This window comes from Orycteropus afer, unplaced genomic scaffold (assembly GCF_000298275.1).
Source record: "Orycteropus afer afer isolate SDZICR_OR568_19922 unplaced genomic scaffold, OryAfe1.0 scaffold00025, whole genome shotgun sequence".
NCBI lineage: Eukaryota > Metazoa > Chordata > Mammalia > Tubulidentata > Orycteropodidae > Orycteropus > Orycteropus afer.
Window position 1 is genome coordinate 6,226,948 of NW_006921612.1, and position 12,716 is coordinate 6,239,663.

The following is a 12,716-nucleotide window of genomic DNA, read 5'->3' on the forward strand; positions in this document are numbered from 1 at the left end:
AACAAAGTTAGGCTAAATCAGGCTTTTACCTTAACAGTACAATGTGTATTTGCATGTAAAGTGCCAGTTTTATATACAAACTAATAAGTAAACCTTAAAACCTGCTTTGAAGCAGTGAGGCTGACATCTTCCAACTGATGGAATGTTTGTTTAATCCTGCTGGATCAAACTAGCTCAAGGGTCTCCCCACTCTAAACCCAAGAGTGCTGCTGGGATAGCTACAAGAAAAGTCCTCTACATCTAGCCTACTTACAAAAACCACTGACAAGATTTCTCACAAAAATCCAAGTAGCCTTTGTCTTAGAAATCCTCTCATTCTAGGTGACACTAATAGCATTGTTAATAAACAGGATTGGTTTTGAGGTAGCTACAGTTTCTAAGATGCCCTTAATTAAGGTTTATCCTACTTGAGTCAATTCACATGGTCTGGCCTGTTTATATATTTAAACTAGCTGATTTTTTTTTTTTTTTTTGGATGAGAAGGGGGGGAAAAACCAGCAAAATAAGAGCACATCTTCAGTTCATTTAGAAGTCAGCATCCAGGGTAAAAGAATTCTCTGTTGGACTTGACATCACTCCCATCCTCTGATACTCGCCTACTCTCTTCTCAAAGAAGTTAGTCTTCCCTTCCAGTGAAATATTCTCCATAAAGTCAAATGGATTCTCTACTCTGAACACCTGAAAAGGTTCACATCAAAATATAAATACAGAACACCAGTTTCACAACAAACCAGAGAGGCTATAAACAGCTATAAATAATACTCTACCTTGTTAAAACCCAGTTCCAGCATTAGTCTGTCGGCCACAAATTCAATGTACCGCTTCATTAAAGTGCAATTCATTCCAATAAGCTTTACAGGCAAGGCCTCGGTAAGGAACTCCTATGGACCAAAGCAAAGCTTCTGAATAGAAATGAAGCACAAAGACATTTGTCTTCAAGTAAGCATGAGGGTGACCCTTACCCATAACCCACCTGTTCTATCCTCACAGCATTAATAATTATTTCTTTTACCCTCTGCTCCGAAGGTTTGTGCAGCAGATGTTTGAACATTAGGCAGGCAAAGTCACAGTGTAAACCCTAGAAAAAAAAGTTTAAGATCACTATGAAGCCAAAGAAATTCTACCATTAACTTAGAATATGAAATAGCTTTATCCATTTTTATACACTCCTCATATAACTTGCTTGGCCATACAAAGAGCATTTAAGTTGTCAAAGGGATGTTGACTACATCTCTACTCTGCTTATGTTGAGGCAGTCTCAGCCCCATCAAAGACCCACAACACTGCCACCTAGATTATGACAGGTCTGTATCTTGCTGCTTTGAGTGATGGTAAAGAATGCAGCAGAAATTCCTCTCAAAGTGTTCTTTTTCTCCCCAGCTATGAGCTCTAATTTTGCTACTACTCCCAGCAGGAAAGGCAATTTTCAGAAACTAGATTAATTTTTAAATTTACAATCAAATGCACAGGAAATCAGTAATGCAATTTCAAGATGAATTCAGTTTGCAAGTCCTAGTGCATTAAACCCCCAAAATCCTAATCTTTCTATAGGGGAAGATCTTCCCATAAGAGATCAAATATTTTATCTGTACACTGGGATCCAACTGTGGTAGGTTCATGTTTCTTGCCTTCCAGATGGGATATAAACTAAAAATATCTGGGCATCTTTATTTCTTCAATCAAATCAAGTGCATTTAAAGGCACTCATTGGAACAGAATGGATTCTCATTTCATTACGATGCTTACCAACTCTAGGATTTTATTAGTCATATTGAGCTAACTAGAAGTATAAGTACCTGGCAAAAATCAATAATCAACAATTGTAATACAGTATCTCTTGAAAAATCCCATCAGTTAACTGTAGTTTTGTACATTCAAGCCTGCAAGGCACTATGTACATATAAATGTAACATAAGAATATGAGTAAAATAATTTCAGTAATTTAAGGTATTTTACTCTTTACTGAGTATATGGCTAAGCTCACATGTTAAATGTGGATAATGTAACTTGGTATACTTGGGTTCCCTTCAGTGAATACAAGATAGCACCTAAGAGTGGTAAGTGTTTAAAGAATGCAGATTAGCTTGTTATTTGAATAGACTCACCTCATCTCTGCTAATAAGTTCATTGGAAAATGTGAGGCCAGGCATTAATCCTCGTTTCTTGAGCCAGAATATTGATGCAAAAGAACCAGAAAAGAAGATTCCTTCTACTGCTGCAAAGGCTACAACACGCTCTCCTATTAAAGAGTTAACACCAAAATATCTCTAGTGATTATTACTATTCTAGGAAGAACCAACAAACCACAACATTACACAGAAAATCAAGTTTTAAGTATGGTCAAAGGTATCCTTACCATAGGTAGCTTCTTTGTCCCCAATCCAACGCAAGGCCCAATCTGCCTTCTTCTTTACACAAGGCATAGTTTCAATGGCATTGAAAAGAAATTCCCTAGAAGGCATGTATAGCATCAGCAATTACAGCAAAGACCTTCAATCATAAACTTCTAGACAACAGTGTCAGTTGGGTCTGAGGCCAAATTCAAACGTTTGCCAATTCTTTTCCCAAAGGAAGAACTTGAATGTTTTTTGCTGATTTGCTTTTTCTTCTATAATTCTTTTTAAAATCTCAACATTTGATTTATGTTAGGAAAATCTACCAGCCACTCTGCAGAAGGAAGACTGAGCAATGTACTTCTCTAAAGATTCACCACCTCGGAAACCCAAAGCGGGTCACTGAGTCACAATCGACTCACTCAATGGCAATGCGTTTGGTTTTGGTTTTGGTTTTAGTTCATATTGAGTCCCACAATGTAATACTAAAACTCTTTGCCTATTACACTAATGGCATTTGTTCATTGTCTTAATTCTTATTTCAAGTCCAGATCATGACATGTTTCATAGGCCCTATTTTCTTCAATTTGAACCATAAAATCTTAACTGCTAGGACTACTTAAGCTATGCTATTATCCCACTAAATAGCCTGTCCCCAAAGACTATCACTCTCAGAATAAAATAATCAAATCAATAAACGAAAGATAAGATCGTTTCTGAGTATAATTCTATGCCTGCACTGTTAATCCCAAATCAGAAAAGTAAACAGATTGAGCTCTACACAAATTCACTTAACTGAGTCTTCTTTACTATCTCTCGCCACCTCCCATTTGTCCCAGTGCCCACACCTCAAGAAGGCTACTGATTTCCCAGCCTGTTACTTCCTAGATGACCTTGTTTTCTAAAGGTACTCAAACACCATTTGTTCACCTCAAGGTCCTCCTCTATTTCAGAAACCTGTCTCTACCTCTACCTTGCTTTTGAAGTTTAACCATCAGGTCTTCCTGATCCTACTACCCACCTTCTGGTTCTTAACTCATAATCATACGTTTCATACTAATCACACCTTCTCCCATTTCTGTATCCAAAAGTATTCAATCTTCCCCTATCCCAAAGTTTCCTCTATCCCTGCGAGGCTTTCAAGTTACCATTCATTCTTCCAAGTAGTCTACAATTTCCTATAGGTTCACCACTTCCATTTTATACAAGGCAAACACTTAGTTATCTAGACCATGCAACAGCATATTTCTAATTTCCTTCCATCCAATCAACTTCCAAACCCAAAATAGGTCCTAATCTACCTTTATTTTTCTTCCATTATCTCCAAGTATAAACTAGTATTTTTAGCCAAGCTCTTTAGAAGCTTCGTCTCACATACTTTGGACATGTTATCAGGACAGACCAGTCCCTGGAGAAGTATCATACTTGGTAATGTAGAGGGCCATTAACAAAGTGGCTGCAAAAATGGGCTCAAGAATTATGAGGAGGGTGCAGGCCTGGGCAGTTTCATTCTATTGTACACAGGATTGCTGAGTTGGAATCAATTCAAAGAAAGGCACCTAACAAGTGATTTATCAGACCCAAGTTTTAGTTCATTATATATAACTTTTAGGGATCCCCCCCAAAATAAATATTAGATTGGACTTTTCACAGTATACTTCCAATTCTAAAACTGGAATATCTAATAACTTTGTTTTTAAATGATTGGCTAATAAAATAAATTTAGGCCTATTTTTATAACTGTCTGCCCAGCAATTGTAGATTCATTTTGCTATTCCTATACGAATGCAAAAAGGTTCCTAGGAAATGCAAGCAATTTGCTATTGGCTGCTAACCTAAAGGTTAGTGGTTCAAATCCACCCAGTGGCACTACAAGAAAAAGTCAAGGGCAATCTACTAAGAAAATCCTGGGGAACATTTCCACTTTGTAACAATTAGTGAGTCCTAAACATCTTGGCACATCACCATAATACTCACCTTTCTTTAGAATCTTTAATGTACGTGTCAATAAGAAGACTATACATTTCAGAATGTATGTTTTCCATGGCAATTTGGAAGCCATAGAAGCAGCGAGCTTCTGTAATCTGAACTTCTTGGCTAAATCGCTCCACCTAGTGGTAAAACATTAATGTTAAGCCTGAGGAAAAACTACCAGAAAACGACTCAACCTGTCAATGGATGGATATTGGTCACATTACACTCTACCATTTAATTTAACATTGTTTTTGAGCTCCTCTGTGAAATATCATAATAAAATAACTACAAAGCACATTGTAAAATTGGAGATGCCATGTAACATAAATAGCTTTTATAAATATATATACACATTCTGTATATAAAAAAATTATAAACATGAGGGAAAAAAATTTCTATCTTAAATCGTCAAGTGAATAAAAGCACTTTTTTTTTTTTTTTTAAACTCACCAAGTTTTCATTCACTATACCATCACTTGCTGCAAAGAAAGCTAGAACATGTGATATAAAATATCTCTCCTCAGGCTTCAGGGTTTCCCAGTGCTGAATGTCCTTGGAAAGATCCACCTGAAGTTGAGAAGTCCACAATATTAGCACAAAGGGAAGAGATTCAAACATGCAGGACTTAACACATATAACTTAAATTTTCTGTTAAGTCTACAAGCACCATTGATAAATTATATCCCTCATAGTTTCCTTTACCGACTAGAACCTCTAACATCCTCAGCAGGTAAATGTCCCCAAGAGGGATGTAAAGTATATTTCAAACAAGTTATAACTAGCTACCATAAGATAAGGGTCTCTCCTGGAGTCAAGAGCAGTGCTGCAAGTTCCTGAATTACCTCCTCAGCTGTCCAAAAGGAAGCCTCAGCTTTCTTATACATCTGCCAAATATCATGGTATTCGATAGGGAAGATGACAAAGCGGCGAGGATTTTCTCTCAGCAATGGTTCATCCTCCACGCTGGAGGCAGGTATTTTAGTTTTCTCCTGTTGGAGGAAAATGCAACAAAAATGTTGGCTAAATTTACATTGAATCCTATGAAATTGCCATTTTTTTCAGCTGGAACACACTGAACCTTTGGCAATTTCATGAGGTTCGACCTAAGCAAGGGCAAGAAATACATCTTATTTATAAATAAAATAGTATGTGCAAAAATATATATATATATATAAAATCTAATAATATGTAATAATTCTATATAATATGTAAATAGTAAACAGTACGTTATATGTCATATATGTATTACATATAATATAAAATGAGGATAATCTAGAAATATATATATATATAATAGGAAATTATAGGGAGGGGCACTTTGGCGGGAAAAAGGATGCAGGGGTGGGGGTGGGGAGAGGAAGAGGTGGAGTGATGGGGCAAGCGGGAAAACAGCTGAAGAGACAATGAGTAAGGCTTTGGCGCCAAGAACAGTCTCTTCAAGGCTGCCCCCTACCTCAGAGCTTCTCTGCGCAGGCGGCCTCTGCACATTTTCCTACTTATCCCTCCCCTAAGCCAGCTACTCACCGGCTCCTGGAAGATTTTCCTCGCAGCCTTGCTGGCCAGGACACGGGTACTGCTGAGGGATGGGGGCTGCAAGGAAGATACGCAGTTAGCTGGGTGTGGGTCTCCTTTCTGCCGGTCCTTACCCACGTTCCCACAGGCACCCCACCAGCTCCGTACCCAGTCATACACACATGCATTCATTAAACTCAATGCCGTGGAGTTGACTCACAGCATAGAGCTGCCCCATAAAGTTTCCAAGGCTGTCATCTTTACGGAAGCAGACTGCCACAGCCTTCTTCCTTGAGTGGCTGGTGGGTTCAAACTGCCAACCTACGCAGCCCAGTGCTTCAACCACTAGGCCAGGGCTCCTCATAAATATGCACGCTCACCGTGTTCTCCTTGTCCACCAGGCTAAGCCCTTTCATGGGAGAAAGCTGGAGCTGCTGGTTGTCAATGGTGGCGAGCGGCACGCGGACTGAGAGCATGGTAGTGACCTAAGAGTCTGAGAGAAGTAGATTGAGGTCGCAGAAGAGCTCAGAAACCAGGCAAAACAGGCGATTTCGCGCCACCTCGGCAGCATTTAAATACACTTAAGGTTGGGCGCGAGCCAATGAGAAGGGTCTGGTGCCGCCTCCCCATTGGATGCGCCCTATCGGACTCCTTGCCACGCTTCACGCGGGAGATTCAAGCGCAGTGCGGAAGGGCTTGTCGTGGGACTTCTTGGACTCCTGGGATTCTCCCCTGGGGTCCCCCCGGGATCTCCAGGAACCACAGGTTAAGTCGGGATGTTGCTGTCCAAGCCCCTGAGGGTCCGCCTCGAAAAAAAGTTGCAGCCCCAGCTCGTCTCAGTGATTTGTTTGGCGCGCGGGCACTTAACCCGAAAACCGTTTGGGATTGTGTGAGGCAGGCCGATTGGTGCTTTGCGGGTCGCGCCCGGCAGGGTAGGAGGAGTCTGTTCTGCAGCTCCACCTATAGGTTAAAAGTTTCTTCTCGGAACTCGGAACTCAGAACTGGGTCAAAAAATGATTTTGCAAGGAGGTTGGTGCAAATGCCTGTAAAACGCCCCCTGGCTGGGGGAGAAAGCATTGTTGAGACCATTTAGATACACGCGTGCCTGGGATGACGGTGCAATGCCAGAGTATTCCCTAAAATGGGACAATTTTGTGGGGTGGTCGGCGAAGACAGTGTTGACTAATGATTAGGGCCACTGGCTGCTGAGTCCCGCGGCTCCAGTCGCTGTGTGACTTGGACAAATCACCTGACTTTTTAAAATCTCTGTGTCTTCATTGGTAAATGGGACATGTTACTGTACCTAAACTATGGAGTTATTATTACGATAATGAGAGGATTAAATGAGATAATTCATGTAAAATATCCAGTACTAAGTAAACCAGCCACTCCTCAGAAGGAAGATTGGGCAATCTACTTCCGTAGTGTTACTGCCTCGGTGGCTATGAGTCGGTCGGACTGAGTGGCAAATAACAACAAGAAGTAAACCTTCAATTTAAATGATAGAAGGCCTTTAGTGAAATTTTCAACTGAAATCATGTTTGCTTTCAGTTCACAGTACCTTATATCAGCATTGTTTTGTGATGCAATTTCCAGTCTAAAGATTTAGCAATCTTTATCGGTTTATGAATTTTCATTTAAAAAATTGACAATTAAAAATTGCAAACTAAGCAAAAAATCCTGAGAACATTTAGAGGATTATTGAAGAACCAGTAACTCATTTACTATTTATTGGGCACCAAATAGCTTGAAGAGGGAGTTGAAAATCTCCACTTGGGGTGAGGGTGGAGACATGAATTTATAAACCGTTTTACTTTGTATATATTTTTTTCTGCTTTGCCAGAGGTGTTGCCCTCAGGGCTGTCCCTAAGAGAGACACTTGATTTTTTACATCTTGTTCTAGGTATATAATATCTTGTTCTAGGTATATAATAGTTTAGACGCAGAAGTAGGGAAAATACCTTTCCCACTTAGATCTATTTCTTAAAGTACTTCATACGTGTGCTCAAAGTATTCTCATATTACAGAGAAAGATCACTGACAATTATATTTCTTAAAAAAGCAACTAAAATTTCTAGTGTTTTTGTTTTAAAACATTGTCAATTTCATGCTTATATGAGCATGTATCTCAAAAAATGGGCATTTTTGATAATTTTATGGCTGATAGGCATTATCACATCTAAGAATCAATAATTCTTTGGTATCATCTAATATTCAATTCACATTCAAGTCTTCTGTAAACAATATCCAAAGTGCTACTTTGGGTTACTTTTTTTAGCTCCTCTTATACTGACTATGGGAGCTCTGGTGGCCTAGTGGCTAAAGCTGTTAACCAGAAGGCTGGAGGTTCAAACCCACCAGCCACTCCTCAGAAGGAAGAGTAGGCAATCTACTTCTGTAGAGATACTGCCTGGGAAACCCAAGGAGGGGTCACCATGAGTCGGAATCTACTCCATGGCAGTGAGTTTGGTTTTTTGGGTTTTTTATACTGACTATCACTTCATTATGAGTCGGGGCCGAATCGATGGCAAATAACAACAACAACAACAACATCACTTTACTCTGGTAGCATAGTGGCTAAGACACTTGCCTGCGATTCAAACCCACCAGCCACTCCTCGGAAGGAAGGTTGGGCAATCCTACTTCCGTAGTGATACTGCCTCGGAAACCCAAGGAGGGGTCGCTATGAATCGGGTTTGACTCGATGGCACATAACAACAACATAATTTTGTGAAGCAGTCAGAAATTATTACTTCATTTTTAGTTTAGTTTTTTCCTGACTACCAAAGGGTAACATATCAATTCTAAGAAAATGCCGAAGACGAATACATAAAAGGAGGCAGGGAAAAAAGTCACCATCCTCCCCTTCACTGCTGCCCAACTTCCGGAACTTTTCCTAATATTCCCTTCCTCCCCCTACGGCCAGTTATTCGCTCAGTATACAAAGAAGGAAGCAGGAACAGAAGACTACGTAGTTCTGCCAGGCAGTTATGGCTCTAAGCGTCCGCTGGGTCAAGCTCCCAGTGCCTGCTCTTTTGGCCTTGGAACTGGGCTGTACAATCACCCTAAGAGGTGACGTCGCAGGCTTCTACCGGCTTACGTTAGCTCTGCCTGCCACAGACTCCGGGACTGCTTCCAAGCGCTAAAATCTGTTGGGTTTTTCCACTTTTATACTTCGGCGCGGATTTTTAAAATCTACTATACGACTGGTCCATAAGAGAGACGATTCCTCCACTGTTCGTGAAAGGCTCCACTTCATTCAATGCATTGGGCTACCCACGCCCTGCCCCCTATAAGTCCCACCCCATTTCTGCCGCCTGCGCCCCACCTCGGCCCAGCAGCCAACTAGGGGTTTGGTTGAGCGTCCTGCGTTGCTGTGTAAAGTGGTTTCCCACTACTCAATCCAGGGTCACAATTTTACACGTACAGAAGCAAACCTGGGGAGTTCAAGTGATTTTCCCAAAGCCACTCATCGGTTTCTACCAGACACCAGCTGGGATTATTCCAATAATATGATAGTTAACACCCACAGCAACAGGGCACCTGCATCAGGGGCTTTATACTTTTAATCCACACAATGGTGTGAGGTAAATATGTTTAGCCACGTTTTATAGGTCAGGAAACTATGGCCATAGAGAAAAGGAGACTTTTCAAAGTCACAGCTAGTTAAACTGCACAGCTAGGACTTTTCTCCCTCAACTTTTTTTCTTTTTTTAATTTACTGTTGAGAATACACATAGCAGAATATACACCAATTCAGTAGTTTCTTCAACTACAATTCAGTGACATTGATTACATTCTTCAAATTGTGAAACCATTCTCAATCCCCTTTTCTGAATTGTTCCTCCACTACTAATATAAATTCACTGTCCCTAAGTCTCCCTCAACTTTTTTTTAGGAAAATTTTCAACATACAGAAGAAAAAAAAAAAAAAAGAATTCTATGATGATTCCCCCACCACCTCAAAACCAAAATCACTAGTCTTCCTTCCAAGGAGTGGCTGGTGGATTTGAACTGCTAGCTTCTGGTTAGCAGTCAAATGCCTTAGGCACTATGCCACCAGAGCTCCTCCCCACCACCTAGGATTCAACAATTGTTTCCATTTTACCATATTTGTTTTCCCCCTTCCTCTGTGCCTGTGAGGTGAGGATACCTGGTGGTGCAGTGGTTAAACACTTGGCTGCTAACCTAAATGTTGGCAGTTTGAATCCACCTGTTGCTCTGCAAGAGCAGCTGAATTCGCAAAGATTCCAGCCCTACTCTGTTCTAAAGTATCAGGATGGGTCAGAAAGGGTTTGGTTTTAGTTTAGTGTATATGAGGTGTTTTGTTTTCTGGAAAGTAAATTGCAGATAATCATGGAACTTAATTCTTAAATATTAAAGCATGTTTCTTCTAAAACTAAGGACATTCTCTAACATAACCCAATACCATATTTACTCCTAAGAAAATTAACAAGAGTTCTTTAACATTACTGAGTATCTAGTACATATTCAAATTTTCCTCGCTATCTCAAAAATGTCTTTTACCATTTTTTTGCTTTGCTTTTGTGGGTTTTGGTTTTTTGTTGGTTTTCTGTTTTTTGAAACAGTATCCAATTAAATGCATGCACTGTATTTGGTTATTATGACTTTTTAGTCTCTTGTAATTAGGAAAGCTCTTTCACTTTTTTCCTCCAAGACACTGACGTTTTAAGAGTCTAGGCCAGTTGTCTAATGGAATGTCCTACAGTAAAGGTTTGTTTCTTCATAGTGTCATTTAACTTGTTTTTCATTTAACTTTTTCTAACTCTCGTATTAACTGCCTTGTTTGACCCTACAAGCTGCTCCGCAGGAGAAAGAGGTAGCAATCTGCTTCCATAAAGAGTACAGCCTTGGAAACACAATGGGACAGTTTCACTCAGTCCTGCGTGGTTGCTCTGAGTCAGAAACTTGACAACAATACATTTGTTGTTGTTTGTATTTAAAATAAATTGGTGTCAAAGACTTTCTTAGATTTGGCTAACAGTTATAATCAAGAATACTTCATAAGTGATGCCATAGCTAGGATTAGAACCCAGGCCTAATTAATTCTGAGTCCTGGATATTTTCAACCACAAAGACTATGCCACATCTGTTGTTGTTGTTGGGTGCCATCGAGTTGTCTCCGACTCATAGCGACCCTATGCACAGCAGAATGAAACACCACCCTTCCTGAGTCAGCTCCATGATTCTTGTTATACTTGAGCCCATTGCCTCGCTGACACCATGTCAATTCATCTCATTGAGGGACTTCCCCTCTTTCGTCGACCTTACCAAGCATGACATCCTTCTGTAGGGAATGGTCCCTTCTGACAACATTATCAAAGTAGGTGAGACAAGTCTGGCCATTCTTGCTTCCAAGGAGCATTTCGGCTGCACTTCCTCAAAGGCAGACCTGTTAGTTCTTTTAGCAGTCCATGGGACTTTCAATATTCTTTGCCAACACCACAGCTCAAAAGCATCAACTCTTCTTTGCTCTTCCTTATTCATTGTCCAGCTCTCATGTGCATATGAGGCAATTGAAAATACCATGGCTTGTGTCAGGTGCCCCTTAGTCCTCAAGGAGACATCTTTGCTCTTCAGCACTTGAAAGAGGTCCTTTGCAGCCGATTTGCGCACTGCTATACGCCCTGGTAGCATAGTGCCTAAGGCACTTGACTGCTAACCAGAAGGCTGGTGGTTCAAACCCACCAGCCACTCCTCGGAAGGAAGGTTGGGCAATCCTACTTCCGTAGTGATACTGCCTCGGAAACCCAAGGAGGGGTCGCTATGAGTCGGGGCCGACTCGACGGCACATAACAACAACAACAACAACATACGTCATCTGATGTCCTGACTGCTGCTTCCATTGGTGTCAATTGTAGAACCAAGCAATGTGAAGTCTTTGACCATTTCAATCTTTTCTCCATTTATCATAATGCTGCTTATCGGTTCAGTTGTGAGAATTTTTGTTTTCTTTATATTGAGATGTAATCCGTACTGCAGATTATTCTTCAGTCTTCATCATTAAGTACATCAAGTTATCGCTTTCAGCAAGCAAAGTTGTGTCATCAGCATATCACAGGTTGTTAATGATTCTTCCTCCAATACTGATGCCACATTCTTCTTCATATAGTCCAGCTTCTCAGATTATTTACTCAGCATACAGATTGAACAAGTATGGAGAAAGGATACAACCCTGACACACTCCCTTCTTGATTTTAAACCATGCAGTGTTCCCTTGTTCTGTTTGAATGACAGCCTTCTGGTCTATGTACAGGTTCCTTATGAGTACAATTAAGTGTTCTGGAATTCCCATTCTTCTCAAAGTTATCCACAATTTGTTATGATCCATACAATCAGATGCTTTTGCATAGTCAATAAAACACAAGCAAACATCTTTCTGGTATTCTTTGCTTTGAGCTAAGATCCATCTGACATCAGCAATGATATCTCTCGTTCCACGTCCTCTTCTGAAACCAGCTTGTATTTCTGGAAGTTCTCTGACAATATACTGCTGCAACTGTTTTTGAATTATCTTCAGTAAGATTTTATTTGCATGAGATATTAATGATATTGTTTAATAATTTCCACATTCTGTGGAATCACCTTTCTTTGGAATGGGTACAAATATGGATCTCTTCCAGTCCATTGGCCAGGTAGCTATTATCCAAATCTCTTGGCATTACTGAGTGAGTGCCTCCAGCGGGGCATCTGTTTGTTGAAACATCTCAATGGGTATTCAATCAATTCCTGGAGCCTTGTTCTTCACCAATTCTTTCAATGCAGCTTCGACTTCTTCCTTCAATACCATTGGTTCTTGAACATATGCCACCTCCTGAAATGGATGAATATTGACCAGTTATTTTTGGTACAGTGACTCTGTGTATTCCTTCCATC

The 12,716-nt window shown here is 40.3% G+C and overlaps 1 protein-coding gene across 1 annotated transcript; it reads right to left on the reverse strand.

The window, feature by feature from the left end:
• Positions 1 to 525: 525 nt before the first annotated feature.
• RRM2 (ribonucleotide reductase regulatory subunit M2) lies at positions 526 to 6,295 on the reverse strand. The gene is made up of 10 exons (XM_007935100.2): positions 6,200 to 6,295; positions 5,832 to 5,897; positions 5,150 to 5,296; positions 4,758 to 4,874; positions 4,311 to 4,444; positions 2,357 to 2,451; positions 2,106 to 2,239; positions 974 to 1,078; positions 768 to 881; positions 526 to 678 (listed from the first exon to the last, which is right to left on the reverse strand). The coding sequence occupies exons 1-10, from the start codon at positions 6,293 to 6,295 to the stop codon at positions 526 to 528; spliced, it is 1,161 nt and encodes a 386-aa protein (XP_007933291.1).
• Positions 6,296 to 12,716: the final 6,421 nt, after the last annotated feature.

Coding starts and splice junctions, on each gene's coding strand:
- RRM2 (XM_007935100.2), bottom strand. CDS start 6,295: ATGCTCTCAGTCCGCGTGCCGCTCGCCACCATTGACAACCAGCAGCTC. Junction 882..973: donor ATGCTGTGAGGATAGAACAG/GTGGGTTATGGG, acceptor TTTGGTCCATAG/GAGTTCCTTACCGAGGCCTT. Junction 679..767: donor TGGAACTGGGTTTTAACAAG/GTAGAGTATTAT, acceptor GAACCTTTTCAG/GTGTTCAGAGTAGAGAATCC.